Source organism: Perca fluviatilis, chromosome 3 (genome assembly GCF_010015445.1).
Source record: "Perca fluviatilis chromosome 3, GENO_Pfluv_1.0, whole genome shotgun sequence".
Classification (NCBI taxonomy): domain Eukaryota; kingdom Metazoa; phylum Chordata; class Actinopteri; order Perciformes; family Percidae; genus Perca; species Perca fluviatilis.
The window spans coordinates 10,805,999-10,824,628 of NC_053114.1; the positions used below are offsets into that span (position 1 = coordinate 10,805,999).

The window sequence follows — 18,630 nt, forward strand, 5'->3', positions numbered from 1 at the left end:
ATGATTGTGTCCCACTTGTTGTTGATTCTTCACAAAAATTACAGTTTTATATCTTTATGTTTGAGGCCTGAAATTGTTGTGGGAAAAGGGAGGCTGGCTGCTGGAAATCGGACGTTTTTGGCGCTTGTGATTTTCCTTTTGGCGCTGGCTAAAATCTCTTTGGGGATGCCAAAACTTTTTCTATGCAGGAAAAACCCTGGAAAGTCCCCCTGAACAGTATAGTTGAATAGCCCTATTTAAGCAATGCAAATGTTGCTTTTTCTAAAAAAGGAAACCTCTCTTATGTATATTTACTATTGCTATTAAATGTAAAGCAAAAGTATTTTTTATCAGATTACTTGATTAATTGATGGAATAATCGTTCGAATACTAGTATACTATTACTAGTTTTAGAAACTTGCTGAGGATTTGGATTGAAGGTGGTTATCATTTACAAACAGATCATTGATGTGACACACGCAAGTTATAGTTGAGTAGCTGCCAAAATAAATCTGTAACCCCAGAGAAAGTTGGGCTAAACCAATTTCCAGTGAACAGCTGTTTATAATTTTCTGTTAGTTGCTGAAGAGCTGCTCATGATTTCAGGTGTGTGATGTGGACTTGAAGGATCTGAAGGCTTCTGTGAGGCTGGTGCTGCCTTTGCAGTGTGACACCAGAGGCTGTGAACTCACTGAGGAGGCCATGAAGTCTCTGCTGGAGGCCACTGAGCACAAAGTCCCTCTAAAGGAGCTCCAAGTGGTCTATGAGCAGTCTGGGGACTTTGATCAGACCGCCCTCGCTCTTGAGCACCTCAGGTGGGACTCCTGGGTTGATCCTGTTCCTGGAGTTCAATTGTTAATGTTTGTCCACATTTTTAAACAAAGTTTAAGATTTACTGCCCAGTTGTGCCATCCTTTTCTCTTCCTCTCTCCTCTTCTATCCCTTCTATCTTCAGGTTTTTCTATAAACACATCTGGAGGCAGTGGGATGAGGAAGATGAAGATGATGACTTTGACTACTTTGTTCGTTGTGTGGAGCCTCGTCTCAGGCTGTGAGTACACTTTGTGTCTGAGTGATAATGTAGTATTAAGTGTTGTTTTATTGCCATTCCCTATTTGAGAATGTGTCTTCTCTCAGCTACTACGACATCTTAGAAGACAGAGTCCCAGCAGGCCTGGTGGCAGAGTACCAGTCCTTACTGGAAAACTGCTTTCAGTGCTTCCAGCAGTTCTCTGTGTTGCGCAGTGGCCTCAGCACTGACTCAGACTCAGAGCTGGACAATGTATCCATGGTGGAGGGCCTGAAGCTCTACGACCAGCTGGAGACGTTCAAACGCAAGCTTCACATTATTGAGAACCCCCTGTTGAGGTAAGAGATGTGTTGAGATTGTTTATCAAATGCCCTACATCATTACTACTACTTCCTCTTCCCTCAGTATCTTCATCATCCTCACCTCCATCACCTCCTCTCAAGGTATGTGCTGGGCTACAGAGGCAATGCCAGGCAACAGTGTGTGCAGAGCCGTGGACTCAGAGCATCAGGTATAAAGGTGGTCCATGTGGTCACAGCCTCCTGCAGCACTATCCAGCTCCAGTCCCTCCTTTGTGACAGACTGCTGCCACTGTGTTCCTCTGAGGACACAGAGATTCAGGTCAGTATCACACACACACACTTACAGAGAGATCGTGATGGATGCAGAGATGGTCTTGCTTGTCCATGTATTTGGGACCGTAACCCCTGCTGTGAGTGTCAACTAGATGTATGAAATTTGGTGGGTATATGTATCATGAACAGATATACAAAAAGCCTCTTGGAGCCATAACCTAAACCCAAGAGGAAGTCTGTGAGTTTTAATTGAACATGCATTTTTTTTGTTTTGGACCACAAGTCGGGATCACTTTATTGGCTGTGTCTCAATTTTTTGTGAGTAACCAACTCAAGTACTATATAATTCAATGTGAGTACACGAATGTTGAAATGACATAAAATGCCTGTCCCTAGTAGCCGTGATAAATTAGCCTGAAGCTAATGCTTACCTGTTCAGGAGGAAATTAGCCAACTCTACGTCCTTTTGGGCTCTAAGCTGTCTCCATCTTTCAAATACATCAACAATATTTACCCGGGGTTTGTTACATCTCTGGTCACACAACTGTTAGAAACATGGCAAGGTTTTTTTTAGGTCTGGTAGAATCCATTGATCCTGTTCGTTTGTTTGCTGCTTCCATGGCTGTACCACAGCTGTAGCGCGCTGGGTTTATGTTTTTACAGGTATATCTGGCAACCCGGCCTGGCTTTTAAACTGGGCAGTTGATACCAACACACAGGCCAAAACTCAAATAGACATTCCGTCACAGAACATAATTTTCAAAACGAGAAAATACTGGCATTAGCATTGTTGTCAGAAAAGACAGTATTTCAACTTAGCATGTTTCCTTAATATCTGATGACGCATTGGGGTAATTTTGGGATTTAATGTCGTAAATATATTACATATTTTACTAGGGATGCACGATATTGGATTTTGGCCGATATTCGATATGCCGATATTTTCAAACTCATTTTGGCCGATACCGATGTGTATATACACATTTTTCACCTGATATACTGTTCACTTTAATTCTACTGAAGAGAAATCCAAGTATCTCTCCTGTACTACCTTTACCTTATTACAGTCATGTGTTGTAGATAAGGCAATACACAAGACCAACAACATTTGATTCTACCATAAATGTATAATTTTACAAATGTAGACAGACATTCACCCCTGAAAAATAGTTCAATTATTTAACTTGGAGGAGAATAAATTATATGCCAGTGCCACATTTTATTTTTAAGTTCAGACTTCAAACTTCAGTCCTTAGGAGTAAAATAAATAAAAATAAATTTTCAAATAAAAAATTTAACTCATCTCCTACTTGAACAGGTCTGCCAAATGCCTTACATCAGAGGCAACGCTAAACAGCCGTTCACTGTCACGACATGCACTCGTTCTTTCTATTTTCCATTTCACAAGCGTATTATCAAATGCAGATGCAATTGCAGCTGCTGTGTGAGAACCGGAGCATTCCTGTGAGTGTAGGTCGGACAGCTTTTTTAAGGGTGAAGTCTTCGTCTATCCACTGGGCAGTGAGGCTCAACATGCTAACAGGACTCACGCTTGATGTCCAAATGTCCGCTGTCCGTGGTAAAGCTAATGTGACTAGCGCCGCGAGGAGCTTTTCAATGTGACTGGCGACAACACTCTGGAGATCAGATAACGGCACATCAGAAAAGTAGCGCCGGCTAGGCATAGCCTGGGCATAGCATACCGCGACTCCACCACGCTCAACGGCTGGTTATCAAGAGCAATACATTCAAAATTCAACTTTTACCTTTGGGTCGTCGCTGCTGTATTTTCTAGCTTTGTCAAAGGACTGAAGTAGAGGCTGCTGATGGGTTTTTGCCGGCGTTTTTTCTTCTTACTTTTCTCGGTGCTGCTCAGGATGACGGCTCTTGAGATGTGTAATCATATTTGTAGTGTGGAACACGCCTCCTCGCATCACTTGTGCTTTACAAGTACTGCATATAGCAAGTTTGTTATCTGTTTTACATTCTAAATACCTCCACACAGCCGACATGTTGGAAGTTTAAGTTGCTGGCGCTCATGCTACGTTCATGGTCGTCATGTGCGCATAGTAAACAAGACACCCTATCGGCATGGCTCATCGGCAGAAATATTCATATCTGCCGATGATGACCATTTTAAGCTTTTATCGGCCGATACCGATGTCGTGCCGATATCATCGTGCATCCCTATATTTTACCTTTAAGACCTTGATGATGCATTGTTGTAAAGGTTGTGAGTCTGTGTTAAAGGGCACGGTGAACTCTGATGTTACGCCTTGAAAAGGGTAGTTGCTGTTAATCGGATTAGCATAGTCCAATCTTCCCCAAATTTTTTTTCATGCAAGATGACCGTCCTGGTCCCTAGACATCTACAGACTTGGGTGTGGCAAATTAGCTTAATAGGGCCCCCTACAAAATTTCAAAGAAGTAGCCCCTGCAGTGCGTTTCACCTAGATGTATGAAATTGGTTGTATATACATCATGCCTCTTGGAGCCACACCCTAAACCAAACAGGAAGTCATCCATTTTGAATTTATTTTATTTTTTTGAAGGTTTTGGACCATTTGCAGGCGATGCACGTTAACGTAACCCTTCTACAGATTTAACCCGATTGACTTGCAATTTGGTCAGTACAATTTTTAAAGACCTTGCCAAAGCTAAATTGCGAAGCTTTTGAGCTTTCGTCCACTGGTGTGGCGGCAAATGATCGTGTTCAGATGCAAAATTTGGAAGTGGTTGCAATACACCTATACATCACCCCGCACTGTTCGTTTATCGTGCAAATGCAGGACCATGTGGGCAGGCCAGTACCCCTGACTTGCCAGATGGTGCGGGCTCATTCATTGCTGCTTGCAGCTTTAATTATTTTTAAATGTATTTATATTCCCTCATTTATTTATTTCAGGGTGTATTTAATTTGAATAAAATGGGATTGTGTGTGTGTGTGTGTGTGTGTGTGTGTGTGTGTGTGTGTGTGTGTGTGTGTGTGTGTGTGTGTGTGTGTGTGTGTGTGTGTGTGTGTGTGTGTTTTCGTGTGTCTGTGTGTGTGTTTTCGTGTGTCTGTGTGTGTGTTTTCGTGTGTGTTTAGTTCCATAAAGACCCAGTGTCAGCGGTGGAAACATGCCATCAGGGTGACATGGTCATTGTTCTCCCAGGGATCTATAGTGTCAGCAGCTCCATATTCCTACCAGACTCCATCACTGTAGAAGGTACAAAGCTGATTCCACTGTGTTTATCAGATGGATGATTCGTTTTTTGAGACAGTATTTGTATAATCAGTCAGTACCTCAAATAGCTCGATTTGTGTTCTTTACCCTTTATCTTGTATACACATGACTGCGGTAGTAAATATAACAATCACAGTGTTGTAACATGATCTGATGTCAGTGCTATGTCTCTTTTCAATCATATGGAGCCATGATGCAGGAGCATGTGGGCTACTGTCTGCCATTTTAGATTGTAATGTGTCCAAAACTAAAGAAATTCAGACATGCAGATACTGTGTGAATGAAATCATTAAGATCTGCAGATACTATGTGAATAAAATCCTTCAGTAATATAATATAGAAAAGTAGTGGGTTGTAGTGAGATGATAACTGGAGGTAGACTTGAAAATAAGAAAAAAGTGTTGCACACTCTGGCTCCATATGCATATCTCTATTTATTCTGACGACATTTCGGCCCTAAGGCCTTCTTCAAATCAACAATCAAAAATAAAAAATAAAAAAGATTGTTGATTTGAAGGCTTGGGGGCCGAAACGTAATCAGAATAAATGGAGATATGCAAAGGAGCCTGTAGCGTCGACGGCTGAATAATGGTCTGGCTCTTTGACTGATGGTTCAGTAAGCTTTATTGTCCCTTTGCAACATTACTTATTACACCTTGAATCTCTTGAACCACCATAGGAGCTTGTGCCTCTAACAGCCAGGTGCTAAACAATATTAATCTATGACTTCGTTCGACCACTTATTCCTTCTCGTTTTATGGCCGTACATTAGGGCTGTGCAATTAATTGAATTTCGATTTCAATTTCGACTCCCAACGATCACCAAAATAGTATAATCGAGAAAAAATGATTATTTTGCCATGTTCTGTTTTGCAAGAACACTCTTATTTTGTCTTGTGTTCTGAATGACACGCGCATGCGCACATCTGAACGCACACATCCGACCCTCCCAAAGCCAGTCAGCGAGGCAAGTCATGTGCATTTCATCCGCTGGAATTTAAAAACTCAGCGCGAGTAAAGATGGCAGCAGCATTTGGTGAGCAAAAAAAGGCAAAACAAACTCTAACAGCTAACGTTAGCTAACCCTGCGGACCCTCTGCCTTTGCCCCCCCGCTGTAGTATACTGTCTATAGACGTTGTGTTCCCCCGACACGCTATATTCACTTACTGTTTAAAACCTTTTCCAGCTTAGTGGGGTGCATAGGCATACTGCTCAAAAACAACATGAAAAAACATAGTCATGTTCCCTCAGCATTTAGTTTTGTTGTTAAACTGTATGTAAATGAGCAGGGACGTTAAATCGACTGTTTCACGTAACGTTACTCTAAGGTATCGTCTATGTGCTGGATTTTTCCTAAGGTTAGCTAGCAAATAAGCCCACTGACGGCGACATTATTGTTGATATTTTGGCACAATGTTTAGTAATGACAGTAGTAGTAGTGGTCATAGTGAGTGAACATGTGATGTGAGATGCACACTGTGTTATGTCTGTGGAACTGTTCATTAGCTGTGTAATGTTATGTGTGATATCTGTAAAACTGACAAACTGTAATTTGTCATTAATCAAATTGTCATTAATGTAAAAATGAAAAAGGATCAGCTGTCTAGGTAAACTAAGGATATTGACAACATTTTGTTGTGTTTTAAAGGGGTGATGCAAGAATGCAAAACCGATTTTACCTTGTCATAGTTGAATAATGACAATTTGGTGGGTAAATAGGACATACATAGAAGCTCAAAATCCCATTGACACCCCTTTACTATGATAATCTCATATTTTGAAACTGCCACTGAAAACGGGAGAATCTCAACAAAGCTAGAAGTTGACGTCAACATCCCAGGATCTGTACCTTTTGTCACGGTCACGCCCCAACATTTACATAGGCTACACAACTGACCTGAGATCAGGTAGTCTTCTGAATCTAGGTCGCGCAGATCTCTGCTATTCCATTACAAAATTCACTTCTGAAACTTTTTTATGCGAGAAATCAACTATGTAAAGCTCAAATATGGGCCGTTTTACGAAAATATATCGCTAATTTTGTCCGACTGTGTGTCGGAGTTTAGCGGCCGGTGCTGCCTGGGTTGCTACATTGCCGCCCTGCCTGTCCTCCTTCACAGACCGTGGCCTGCTGTGAGGCCAATAATTAATATAATAAACGCCTCTTGTCCACGAGTCTCATTGATAGAGCCCGCGGTGAGCTGGAGTCCATCAATGAGAGCTAGCTAGCCTTACGAGACCTCTGAAATTCACAAAAATGCATTAAATTATTAGTTTGCTAAGCTTTGTAAGACCTTGGGGGAACCTGTAATATACATGCCGTGATGAAATTCAAACTGTAAATATACTATAGTTATGCCGAAAGCGTAGCTAGCGAGCTGCGATCGTTTGCCATTGTATTGAATGGGACACATAGCTAGCTAGCTGTTCCTCCTAACAAGACCCCTGACGTTCACAAAATGCCTTAAATTGAAATCTGACACAACGGTTAGCTTTATAAGACCTTGGGGTAGATGTTATATAAGTGGCATGACGAAATTCAAACTGTAAATATACTATAGTTATGCCGAAAGTGTAGCTAGCTAGCCGCGATATTTTCCCATTGTATTGAATGGGACACATAGCTAGCTAGCTGCTCCTCCTAACAAGACCCCTCACGTTCATAAAAATGCCTTAAATTCAAATCGGACTGTTAGCTTTTGTTACAGGGCTCCAGACTAACTTTTTGCCTTGGTTGCACTGCACTGCACACCAGCACAAAATTTAGGTGCACCCAAATTTTTCTTTGCGTCGCTGTTAACGCTGAATGGCGATACACGATATATAGCTCTGTATTGAGTGTGTGTGGAGTGGGCTAAATGTTCAGTTTTAAGTCAAAGTCACTTTTCACAAGCTCTTTTATTAAAACAGATTGTGATTAAAATAAGGGTGAGGCTATTTGTACCTCTGGTACAATTAGCGGTGTATGCTATTTGTACCCTTGTGCAATTAGAAGTGCTATTCGTACCCTGGTGCAATTAGAAATGAATGCTATTCGTACCCCGCCGGTGCACACAGCAATGTGTTCTATTAATACCCCGTCTGGTACAAATATCAATGTATGCTATTTGCACCCCTGTGCATTTACAGTACCTTGGCATATAGTTACACACGGTTATCCATACTACTCATGTATTACACCTTTTTGGAATATTATTGCCCTGACATTCTTACCCTAAGCATAACCAATCCCACTCCTGTTGCCTAAACCTAACCAACCCAACCAGAGCAGGCATATTCATGAGTCTTCCCCTACCACCCTGCAAAAAAAAAAGAAATTTGCATTTGCGGGCCCTGACTTGCGCAATTGCATGCAAATTATCCAATCCAAAATAAAAAAATAAGATAGCCTCACAGTGGAATCGAACTCCAAACTCCCATACCAAAGGTAAGCGTACTAACCAATCACCTAGCAGCTCTTACGGAACGTATAACTGTTTACCACTTGGTTTCTTCAAGCCTCGGTTGCTAGGTAACGGTACTGTATACAAAAAATAGGTACTAGCTAACAAATGCTTTCACTGAAGACAGAAAGCGCAACTGTAGTATCCATTTTCCGCTAGAAATTCAATTGTTATAAACTTTAGAGACAAAACTTTGCCAGTTTTTGCCGTCATGGAAGATGAATGTCCGCCATGATTTCGGTGCACGCGAGCAACGTGTTTTTGTTGTTACGTCACAGGGTGTGAATAGCTCAGCTGTGTGGCCGAGGCTATTCGTACCGGGGGTGCAAATAGGCACTCCGTTAAAATAAAATGCAAAGAAAGGGGTTTCCTTTACCAGTTTGAAAATATACAGCTGCAACACATGTAAATGAAAGTTATCTGAAATTAATAGCCTAGGATATATTAAAAAATAAATAAAAAATAAAGCTCCTTCACTTGTTTTCAACAACAATAACAGACTGATTAAAAGAGAAAGAGGACGCCTGGATAGCTCAGTTGGTAAATATAGAGGTTCGACTCCGACCTGCGGCCCTTTCCTACATGTCATTCCCCCCTCTCCCTTCCCTTTCATGTCTTCAGCTTTCCTATCAAAATAAAGGCTGAAATCTTAAAAAAATTAAATGAAGTTAAAAAGAGACTGAAAGACATAGGGAGACAGAGGGAGAGAGGGGGATGCGATGAACTGAAGCATATTCTACTTAGAGTGACGGCTGACTCATTATGAATGGGTCCAGCACGGGTGGAATGCGCTTTGGCTGGTCGGCAGCGTTACACACTTCTTGTGTAGGCTATGAAATGTCATAAAAAAAAAAAAAAATCTTCGGATCTACACGATTCACGTGAATGCGATTTTCGCCGAAAAGCAGTTTGGACCGGCGGGGCTACGTCTCTCCATGTTGCAGGTGAGCCGTGTGTGAGTGAATGGGGGCGTGACTGCGCGGAGGAGAGATCCAAACACAGGCACGGCTTTACAGAATGAATGGGTCATGTAACGCAACATTAAACCATAGCGATATAAACGACATTGCTTTGTTCGTGGAGAGGCAGCAGATGTGAGGACGTTAGGTGCACCGGTGCGACCTAGGATAAATCGTAGTTGCACCTTACAAATTTTGGTCGCACTCTGAAGCCCTGTGTTAGCTTTGTACGTCCTTGGGATAGCTGTGATATAAGTGCCGTGACGAAATTCAAACTATAAATATATTATAGTTATGCCGGTAGCCGGCCGCGGAGCCCCGGTAGTGCAGTAATCCACAAAGGGTGACTTTGCCCTGGGTATGGAGCCCAGCAGGCTGCCGCTTTCTCGTCAGACTTTGTGGAGCTCCTAAAGTCCGACACGTCTTACCAAATTTGCAATTAGCCATCAGTTTTCGTAAAACGGCCCATTTATATAGTTGATTTGTCGCATAAAGTCTCAGAAGTGAATTTGGTAACGAAACATTGCAGTGTCTGGAATATGAGATTCTGTCGCATCTCTGTGTGTGTGTGTGTGTGTATGGGGATTCGCTCAACCAATCAGCGTGCTGCTCATCTAAATATTCATGAGCATACCATATTTGGAAGAAAAGCTCTTGTTACAAATAGGGCCAAAACACAGGGATGCATAAGGGCCAATAAAATATCAACCAGGCCATTTTCAGCCCAACCAATGTTACATACCCCATTAGGAGACCTTAAAGGGGTGATAGAATGCAAAACCGATTTTACTGCGGCTGGATGTGATAGAGCCTGCGGCTGGATGGAGCTAGCTAGCCTCCTCTTAGAATGCCTCTGGAATTCACAAATATTCATTAACTTGAAATCGGACACAGTTGTTAGCTTTATACGACATTTAGTTAGATGTTGTATAACTGGCGTGACGAAATTCAAACTGTAAATATACTCGAATTAGCCCGAAAATGAAGCTAACTATCCGTGATTTGTAGCCAGCTACAAACAACTAGGATTGAAGGGACAGTCACAGCTGACGAAACACCTAGCTAGTCTTCACAAATATTCATTAACTTGAAATCGGACACTGTTGTTAGCTTTATAAGACATTTAGTTAGATGTTGTATAACTGGCGTGACGAAATTCAAACTGTAAATATACTCGAATTAGGCCGAAAATGAAGCTAACTTTCCGTGATTTGTAGCTAGCTACACACAGCTAGGATTGAAGGGACAGTCGCAGCTGACGAAACCCCTAGCTAATCTTCACAAATTTTTATTAACTTGAAATCGGACACCGTTGTTAGCTTTATAAGACATTTAGTTAGATGTTGTATAAGTGGCGTGACGTGTGTAACATGTGGTAAGAGATTGCTGGTGTAACAAGCTCGCTGACTGCGCCCTGGAGTTCTGTCAGGGCTGCTAGCTGTAACGGAGCTCAATCGAGCTCACAGCAGGCCGGGGTCTGTGACGGAAGGCAGGCCGGGCGGTGAGGCAGTAGCACCGCCGCTTAACTCCGACACACAGTCTTACCAAATTTGCAATTGGCCATCAATTTTCGTAAAACGGCCCATATTTGAGCTTTATATAGTTTATTTCTCACATAAAGTCTCAGAAGTGAATATGGTAAGGAAACATTGCAGTGTCTGGAATATGGGAATATGAGATTCTGTCGCTTCTCTAATGTGTGTGTATTGGGGATTCGCTCAACCAATCAGCGCACATCACTAATGTGTGCGTATGGCAATTCGCAAACTTCCGGAAAATTTGAGATTTGCTCTGCAAGTCAGTCTGGCAAAGAGCACATTCAAACCCATTTCCAATGTCCCCAAAATCCAGGCACCAATCACAACCGCTGAGGCGGGCTTTACGCGACAATGATAGCGCAGCGACGGCGAGCAGCTTTTTGTTTACATTCAACCAGGCCCAGAGGCATTTGAGCAGCGTCCGTTGGTGACGCCCCTTTGGAAATGAACTGTCAATGAACCTTTCCCAGGCCCACTCTCAGTTACAGCTGAGAAGGGTCTGGTGTCAACCAGGCTATTTTAGATTGCCTGTATGTGGACAAAATAGAAGGAATGTTTTCTTTTTTCTTTTCTAGAGGAATAACACTTTGACACTTCGGGATGTCCCGATCACCGTATCATCAGAGACGATTTTGTCATTTTTTAACTGAGCAAGGATCAGCTTTTACCCCGATTTCCTTACTCCAATCATTTACATCAGCTTGAACTGATCGTTTGCTTTAATCACACATGCCCTGCACCACTGCCATACTGCCTGGATGCCGGCACTTTCAAACCAAGACAGTGTCTGTCCAGAGAGTGTCTTGTAGCTTGCCAGCCGTTGGCAACAAGTAAAAAAGTCTGTCTTTCTTAGTACCCTTTTTTAGAGGCATTTACTCCAATTCTCCACATGAAAAGAAAATCAAAGATTGACTATTAAGCACAAGAGGCCTCACTAAGTTTTTGTTTATTTTTTTGTTGGGGGTTTGCTGGGATCTTTAAAGGACCACGCCAACTTATTGGAATTTTAGCTTATTCACCGTATCCCCCAGAGTTTGAGAAGTCCATACATACCCTTCTCATCTCTGTGCGTGTCGTAACTGTCTGACGCACCCACCGCTAGCCTACCTTAGCACAGATCCTGGAGGTAACCGGCTCCATCTAGCCTACTGCTCCCAATAAGTGACAAAATGTGTTCCTTTTAGAGAACTGTTTTGGTGTTGAGAGAAAAACTAATTTCCTGCACTAAGTTAAATGTATTAAGCTTAAGACATATTTTAGTTACTTTGTTTACTTAGTTATTTTTGTTAACAAAAAAGAAACGTGTGCAGCTCTATTATCTGAGCAACTATGAGTATTGGATCAGGACTCAGGAGCAGAAATTCAGTATTAAAAAAATCGGATCAGGGTGTCTAAAAAGCTGATCGGGACATCCCTATTTTTGACATTATGCTTTGGTGGTCCTGGACACTATTGGTCAGCTGTGGATTTATTTCCACTAACTCCTGTATACTTCAACTTTTTCTAACATTATCATTAATTTGATAGTTTTATGTGTATTGTGTATGTAAACTGGGTTGCCTCAAATTGCCCCTTGAGAGACAAATTAGGTAGAATTGAGTTGAGCTCTACTGTATCTGGATGTGTTAATTAAACTCCTGTGTGTGAGGAGGGCTCAAATTCCCTCTGGGTTTCCTGTACATTTACTGTGTTCTTGTGTTGTCTTTGTGCCAGGCTTCGGGCTTCCTGATGAGGTGGTGATTGAGAAGAAAAACAAGGGCGACTCATTTGTGGAGTCCACTGGAGCTGATGTCAGACTTTCTAACATCAAGTTTATCCAACACGATGCTATTGAGGGCATTCTGTGTGAGTATACATAAATCCAAGTTTGTATGAAGTAGGGCTGTGCAATTAATTGAATTTCGATTTTGGCTCCTAACGATCACCAAAATAGTATAATCGAGAAAAAACGATTATTTTGCCATGTTCTGTTTTGCAAGAACACTCTTATTAGGGCCCGAGCGCCGACAGCAGCGAAGGCCCTATTGAAACTGAAGGAATTAGTAGGGCCCGAGTGCCGACAGCGGCGAAGGCCCTATTGAAACTGAAGGAATTATTTTCCCGTCAAATGAATTGCCTTTTTGAGGGCCTTAACATATTCAAAAACTCACCAAATTTGGCGGTCGCATCAAGTCTGGTGAAAATTTACGTATTTTAAGGGTTTCGGGAATAGGCGCACAAAAATGGCTCGCTAGCGCCTAGGGTTGGGTACCGAAACCCGGTTCCACTATGGTACCGGTTCCTACGCAAACGGTAGTATTCGGACCGGAATAGAACGCAAATTTCGGTTTCGACTGAAATATTTTCCCTCTGTTGCTCCGGACAGCAGCAGACTCTTTTTTTCTTTCTCCCTTTTCTGCCGAGTGGCGCATGTGCCCGCTCGTGGTGTGAAGCGCGTGTCCGCACTATTCCCCCTACATGCACTCTACAATCACAGCTGATAAACGGCTTTTTGTACACGCTCTAAAACGGACGTAAAAATATCACACTTTCTCTGTAGTCTACCGTTAGCTAGCTACCGTATATGTAGGCTACTTTTAAAATGGCATATTTTCCCTCTGGGCTCACCAAAACGGGCGTGAAAGCATATTAACCATTCACTGACTGCACGTGATTGCTAGTAAACATATTACACTTACTCTGCTAGTCTATCGTTCAAGACAAGACCCTGTAGCCTTGTGGTGGGGGAGGCGAGACAGCCTCCCCAAATTGTCTGCCCTTTCAAACTCCTACCTGGGTGTGTACAGACCTCTTGGACACCGTCTGAGAGAGTTTTCTCCTATGCAGTAGGCCTACATGTCATAAGTCAGGTGAGGTGTAGTATCTTGCCAGAGAAGGCAAATATGGTCATTTTTCTGCAAAAGAACGGCTGAAGTTTGAAGCTGGTTGGCATACCAACTCAACAACATTTATTTTGTTGTTACTTGTTAATAGTGTAACTGTTATTTGTTAAATTATTGTAGTTGTGTGTTAGGTGACTTAGGTTTACTTATTATATATTTAAAGGAACATGCCGACTTATTGGGAATTTAGCTTATTCACCATAACCCCCAGAGTAAGACAAGTCGATACATACCCTTCTCATCTCCGTGCGTGCTGTAACGCTGTCTGACGGCTCCAGCATTAGCTTAGCCCAGCACAGATCCTGCAGGTAACTGGTTCCAACTAGCCTACTGCTCCGAATTGTGACAAAAGTGACAAAATAACGCCAACATGTTCCTATTTACATGTTGTGATTTGTAGAGTCACAGCGTGTACAAAAAAACAACGTAACATGAGACACAGCCATCATCTAACCGTAAACAAACCGGGAACTATATTCTCAGGCGGAAGAATATAGTACATGGGCGGAGTGATATACTCGCAGCAAGCCTGTCTGACAATATAGTTCCCGGTTTTATTCGGAGCAGTAGGATTACTGGAACCATTCACCTGCCTGTTCTGTTATGGGCTGATGCCGCTGGAGCCGTCAGACAGCTTTACAGCACGCACGGAGATGAGAAGGGTATGTATCGACTTGTCTAACTCTGGGGGTTACGGTGAATAAGCTAAATTCCCAATAAGTCAGCGTGTTCCTTTAAGTACTTTAAAACGTTAATATATTGTTAAATTTAAATAATTTTCAATTTAAAAAAAAACTCCATAAAAAGCCTTTCTTTTGTCATTTTTCAGTTTTTCAAGAATCGGTTTAGGAATCGGAATCGTTTTAAAAGTACCGGTTCCGCATCGGAATCGTAAAAATCCAAGCGGTACCCAACCCTTCTAGCGACCCCTAGAAAGTAAAAAAAAATTGAGCCCCTGCAATGCGTTTAACGTAGACTCACGAAACTTGATACACATATGTAACATGTCATGATGTACAAAAAACGTCATTAGAGCCATACCCTAAACCCAACAGGAAGTCCGCCATTTTGATTTCAAAGTTCGAAATTAGTGTGATTTTGGCCATTTCCACGTCGTACTTTAACGAACTCCTCCTACAGATTTCATCCGATCAACTTCAAACTCGGTCTGTACCATCTTAAGAAGTTACAGATGAAAAGTTGTTAAAAGAAAAACTTTTCGTCATAGGGGTGGCCATTTTGTGCATTTCGCGGCCGAAACAGGAAGTGGGCGTAACTCGAGTGTACGTTGTCCAACTGACTCGAAACTTTTCAGGATTCATAAGAGTCCAACCCTGAGGACAAATAAAGGGCGATATTTACTTAAAGTCATAGCGCCCCCTAGTGGCAACAGGAAGTAGGCCTAAAAGTCAAGGTGCTATACTTTAACGAACTCCTCCTAGAGATTTCATCCGATGGACTTCAAACTTGGTCTGTACCATCCCAACACCGTAAAGATGAAAAGTTATTAAAAGAAAAACTTTTCATCAGACGGTGTGGGCGTGGCGTGGCAGCCATTTTGAGTGTTTAGCGATGAACAAAGAAGTTGTTGTAACTTCAGTGTACGTTGTCGTATCTGCCCAAAATTTCTCAAGATTGACAAGGGTCCAGGCCTGAGGACACCTACAGGCCAAAATTGACTTTTGGTTATAGCGCCCCCCGCTGGCAACAGGAAATGCGCCTTATATGACAAACATCATCCGATTTGCATGAAACTCAGAATGTGTGGTCTACGTGTGATACTGAGCCGGCCCCTATAATATGACCACGCCCACTTACTCAGGCCACGCCCCCTTTCATAACATTTGAACCGTTTAAGGTAGAGTCTTGTGTGAGGTGTCACTGAACTCAGCAGAGACTTCATTCTTCATTGGTGATGGTTTGGCCCGCCCCCTAAGCTTAAGACACGTAGAGTCTTGTGTGAGCTATCGTTGAACTCGGCAGGGAGTTCCCTTTTCATTGTTGACGATTTGCGGCGTCTGAGTGCCTCGCGAATGCACGGTCGCAGGGAGCGGCGTCTGCCGTTAACCCCGACGCGCACAGAGGCGCAAGGGCCCGTCCATCGCTGCTCGCAGCTTTAATTATTGTTATTATTATTGTTATTATTATTATTATTCCCATGTACTGTTATGGGGACACATGTTGTATGATATACATTGTAAAACTAGAGACAAAATCTTTCCACAGACAGAAATAGGCAAAGGCAAAGTGTACAAAACCGTCTCTGTGGTAGTTCCTGCTACAGAAGGGGTACTCTTGACATACACACAGATTCACAAGGTGAAAACGATGCCAGTGTCGATGTCATGATTGGTAATTAACAGTGAAGCCATCTGTGTTAACATACACAGCAGGGGTGTGATTCTTCCAGATAAATCCGGCTTTTCCGACCTGAAAATGACTCTCGTAAATCATGAAAATCCGCAAAAAAATTTATATTTTTGGGGTGGGGGGGGGTTAAGGTTAGGATAGCCGATTGGTCAGGGGATAAGACCTGAACAAAATCAGGTTACGTTACCTTGCGTAAGCATGGACGCCGCCTGGCCAATAGTAGTGATTGAAGGGCGGGTCTTGGCATAGGAATCATAATTTCACAGCCGGGAAAAAGAGCTCTACGCAGCGAACAGATGTGCTGGGCGAGCTATCGGTGGAAGCGAACAGAAGCTTGCTGGCGTAAGCTGACAGCTGATCAGGTGTCTCAAAGCTATCAAGTGCAAGTTGCTCATTAGCGCCACCTCTGTTCAGGATAAGACTGCAGCTAGTGCACCAGCGCAGGTATAAATAGTCACAGCGATCTCATGACGTCACATTTGTACGAGCCAGCTGGGCTGCATCTAGTATATAATCACCATTAGTCGGGAGGTTGACAGCTAACGTTAGCAAGCTGAAGCTAACAGTTGATCAACGGTGAGTAAAGTAGCTACGCTACACAGGCTGGCAGCAGCACAGAGTCCAGAATTGATAAGTCACAGCAGGGGATAGAAAGGTGTTGAGAACGACCAACACCTAATCTAAAACTTAGGGTACTTAATTTACTAGAAAACACAACAAAATATCAATTTTGCGGATTGTGAAGCGGCGATATTCACGCCAGCATCCTCACGTTCCAACATACATTTTTTTGAAGTGGTAAATAGCTACATGTTTGTGAGTATCTTCAATTTATATGGACTTTTAACCCTTTGTGTTGTCCTCGGGTCAAATTTGACCTTATTGAAAAAGTTTTTTATATCAGAAATATGGGTTTCAACCAAATTGCAGAAAATTATCATGGATATATTTGATGGGTTCCATACAACGTTATATGCAGGTAAAATTAATGATAACTTTCATTGAATTTTGGTTTGTTATATTCAATTTTATAGCATTTGGAGAAATTTTTTTTTAATGGTTTTAAAACAGTATCCTGACTAAACTTTAACATACACCAGTCTGTGATCCACTCAACATCCTCTGATCTTAACTGTTAGTCAAAATAATTAATTTCTGCTTTTTTACCTTTTTTGACAAAAACTTTAAAAAAAAAAAAAAAATGCCAAAAGCATCGCAAAAGCGACAAACAGGCCAGACAAAAGCGCTAAAAAAAGTAAATTTTCAATTTTGACCCGGAAGGACAAGGCAATACAACACAAGGGTTAAACGTGACAATGACAAAGACTAATAGTTTAAAAAAAAAAAAACTACAGTAAAACACACAATTTCATAAAAACATCATGTGAAATTGTATATATACAATACCTTGGCCACCATTTCTGTAGCTTCCTTTTCAACTAAAACAGTTAATTTTATGTGGTGTTAATTACATTTTTCCTCAGGTATTTGGAGAAACCAACAAAAATCTGTATATTCTCAAATAGTATGGTCTTAACCACTATTAGTTGTTGTTGTTTCCAGACAGTGTGAAGAAGATATTCAGATCAAATCAGTTTAAAGAGTTTTAATTTTGCCTAAAGACCTACAACCTAAAGTGCCTGTATTTGCTAAATCACCCATCAACGGTCAGACATGAAAATCACTCACCTTTCGGCTAGCTAAATTCTTGGCCGAAACCGAAAACCGAAAAAGAGGAAACCAAGACCGAAAAGCGAAACACCGAAAGAAATTAGGCCAATTATTAGTACCATTGCATTTATGGCTATGACTGTGTACTAACTTTACTAAAATCAAGGCATTGCAATTGTATAAATTAATATTAAAGTTTAATTAAAAAAATATCTAGCAGAAATATGGCTACAATCTGATAGTCACATACAGTATATAGTAGCCTAAGAACAGAATAGCTTACTTATTATTATTATTATTATTATTATTATTATTATTGTTATTATTTTTATTATTTGAGGCACTTTCTTGCAGGATTTCACTGAACATATCAGACAACGAGGGTGCATGCCCCTCATCTGGTACAGAGAGACGAGTCTTTTTTTCTGCGCTCTGATCTCCTCTTGCGCTGGGCGCTGCTCCGTGCGTGCTCCGTCTCCACGCAGGTTCTCCGCATCCATCGCGGCCTGGATCATTTCTCGTGCGCCCTGCTTTATTTCCGCATCCAAGTAATGGTCTTTATAACACGGATGAAGTGCAGAGGATCCGAATAGATCTCACTGAAACTTGTGCTGACAGACTCTAAGAGCGTACTTTTCATTGTTTTCACTCCATGGTCCGTCTCAACCTCTTTGCTTAGGAGACACTTTGCAGGTGGATCGGGTACTGACACACGTGCAGGTCGCGGTTTCTGTTTGCGCCATTCAACATTTTCGGCCGTATTGTTTCGGTGATAAAAGTATTTTGGCCAAAAACCGAAAATTTTCGGTGGCCAAATATTTGGTGCATCCCTACTTTCGGCGAAATTCGCCGTTTTGAAACCAAAATAGGTGACCTACGTGAATCGTGTAGATTCCATGAGAAAATGTTTAAGGGGGTGTTAAGTACTCGGACCTGGTGCCCGATTTCTGGCGTA

General features: G+C 41.9%; 1 protein-coding gene across 3 annotated transcripts in view; it reads left to right on the plus strand.

Annotated features, from left to right (window-relative positions):
- The window catches only part of shcbp1 (SHC SH2-domain binding protein 1), a 50,305-nt gene that overhangs the window by 16,154 nt on the left and 15,521 nt on the right, over positions 1-18,630 (plus strand). For all 3 annotated transcript variants that reach the window (XM_039795093.1, XM_039795095.1, XM_039795092.1), the window contains exons 4-9: positions 586-794; positions 935-1,030; positions 1,117-1,347; positions 1,453-1,630; positions 4,673-4,793; positions 12,466-12,597. In XM_039795093.1, the coding sequence (XP_039651027.1) occupies positions 586-794; positions 935-1,030; positions 1,117-1,347; positions 1,453-1,630; positions 4,673-4,793; positions 12,466-12,597 (967 nt within the window). The remainder of the gene's footprint in view (positions 1-585; positions 795-934; positions 1,031-1,116; positions 1,348-1,452; positions 1,631-4,672; positions 4,794-12,465; positions 12,598-18,630) is intronic.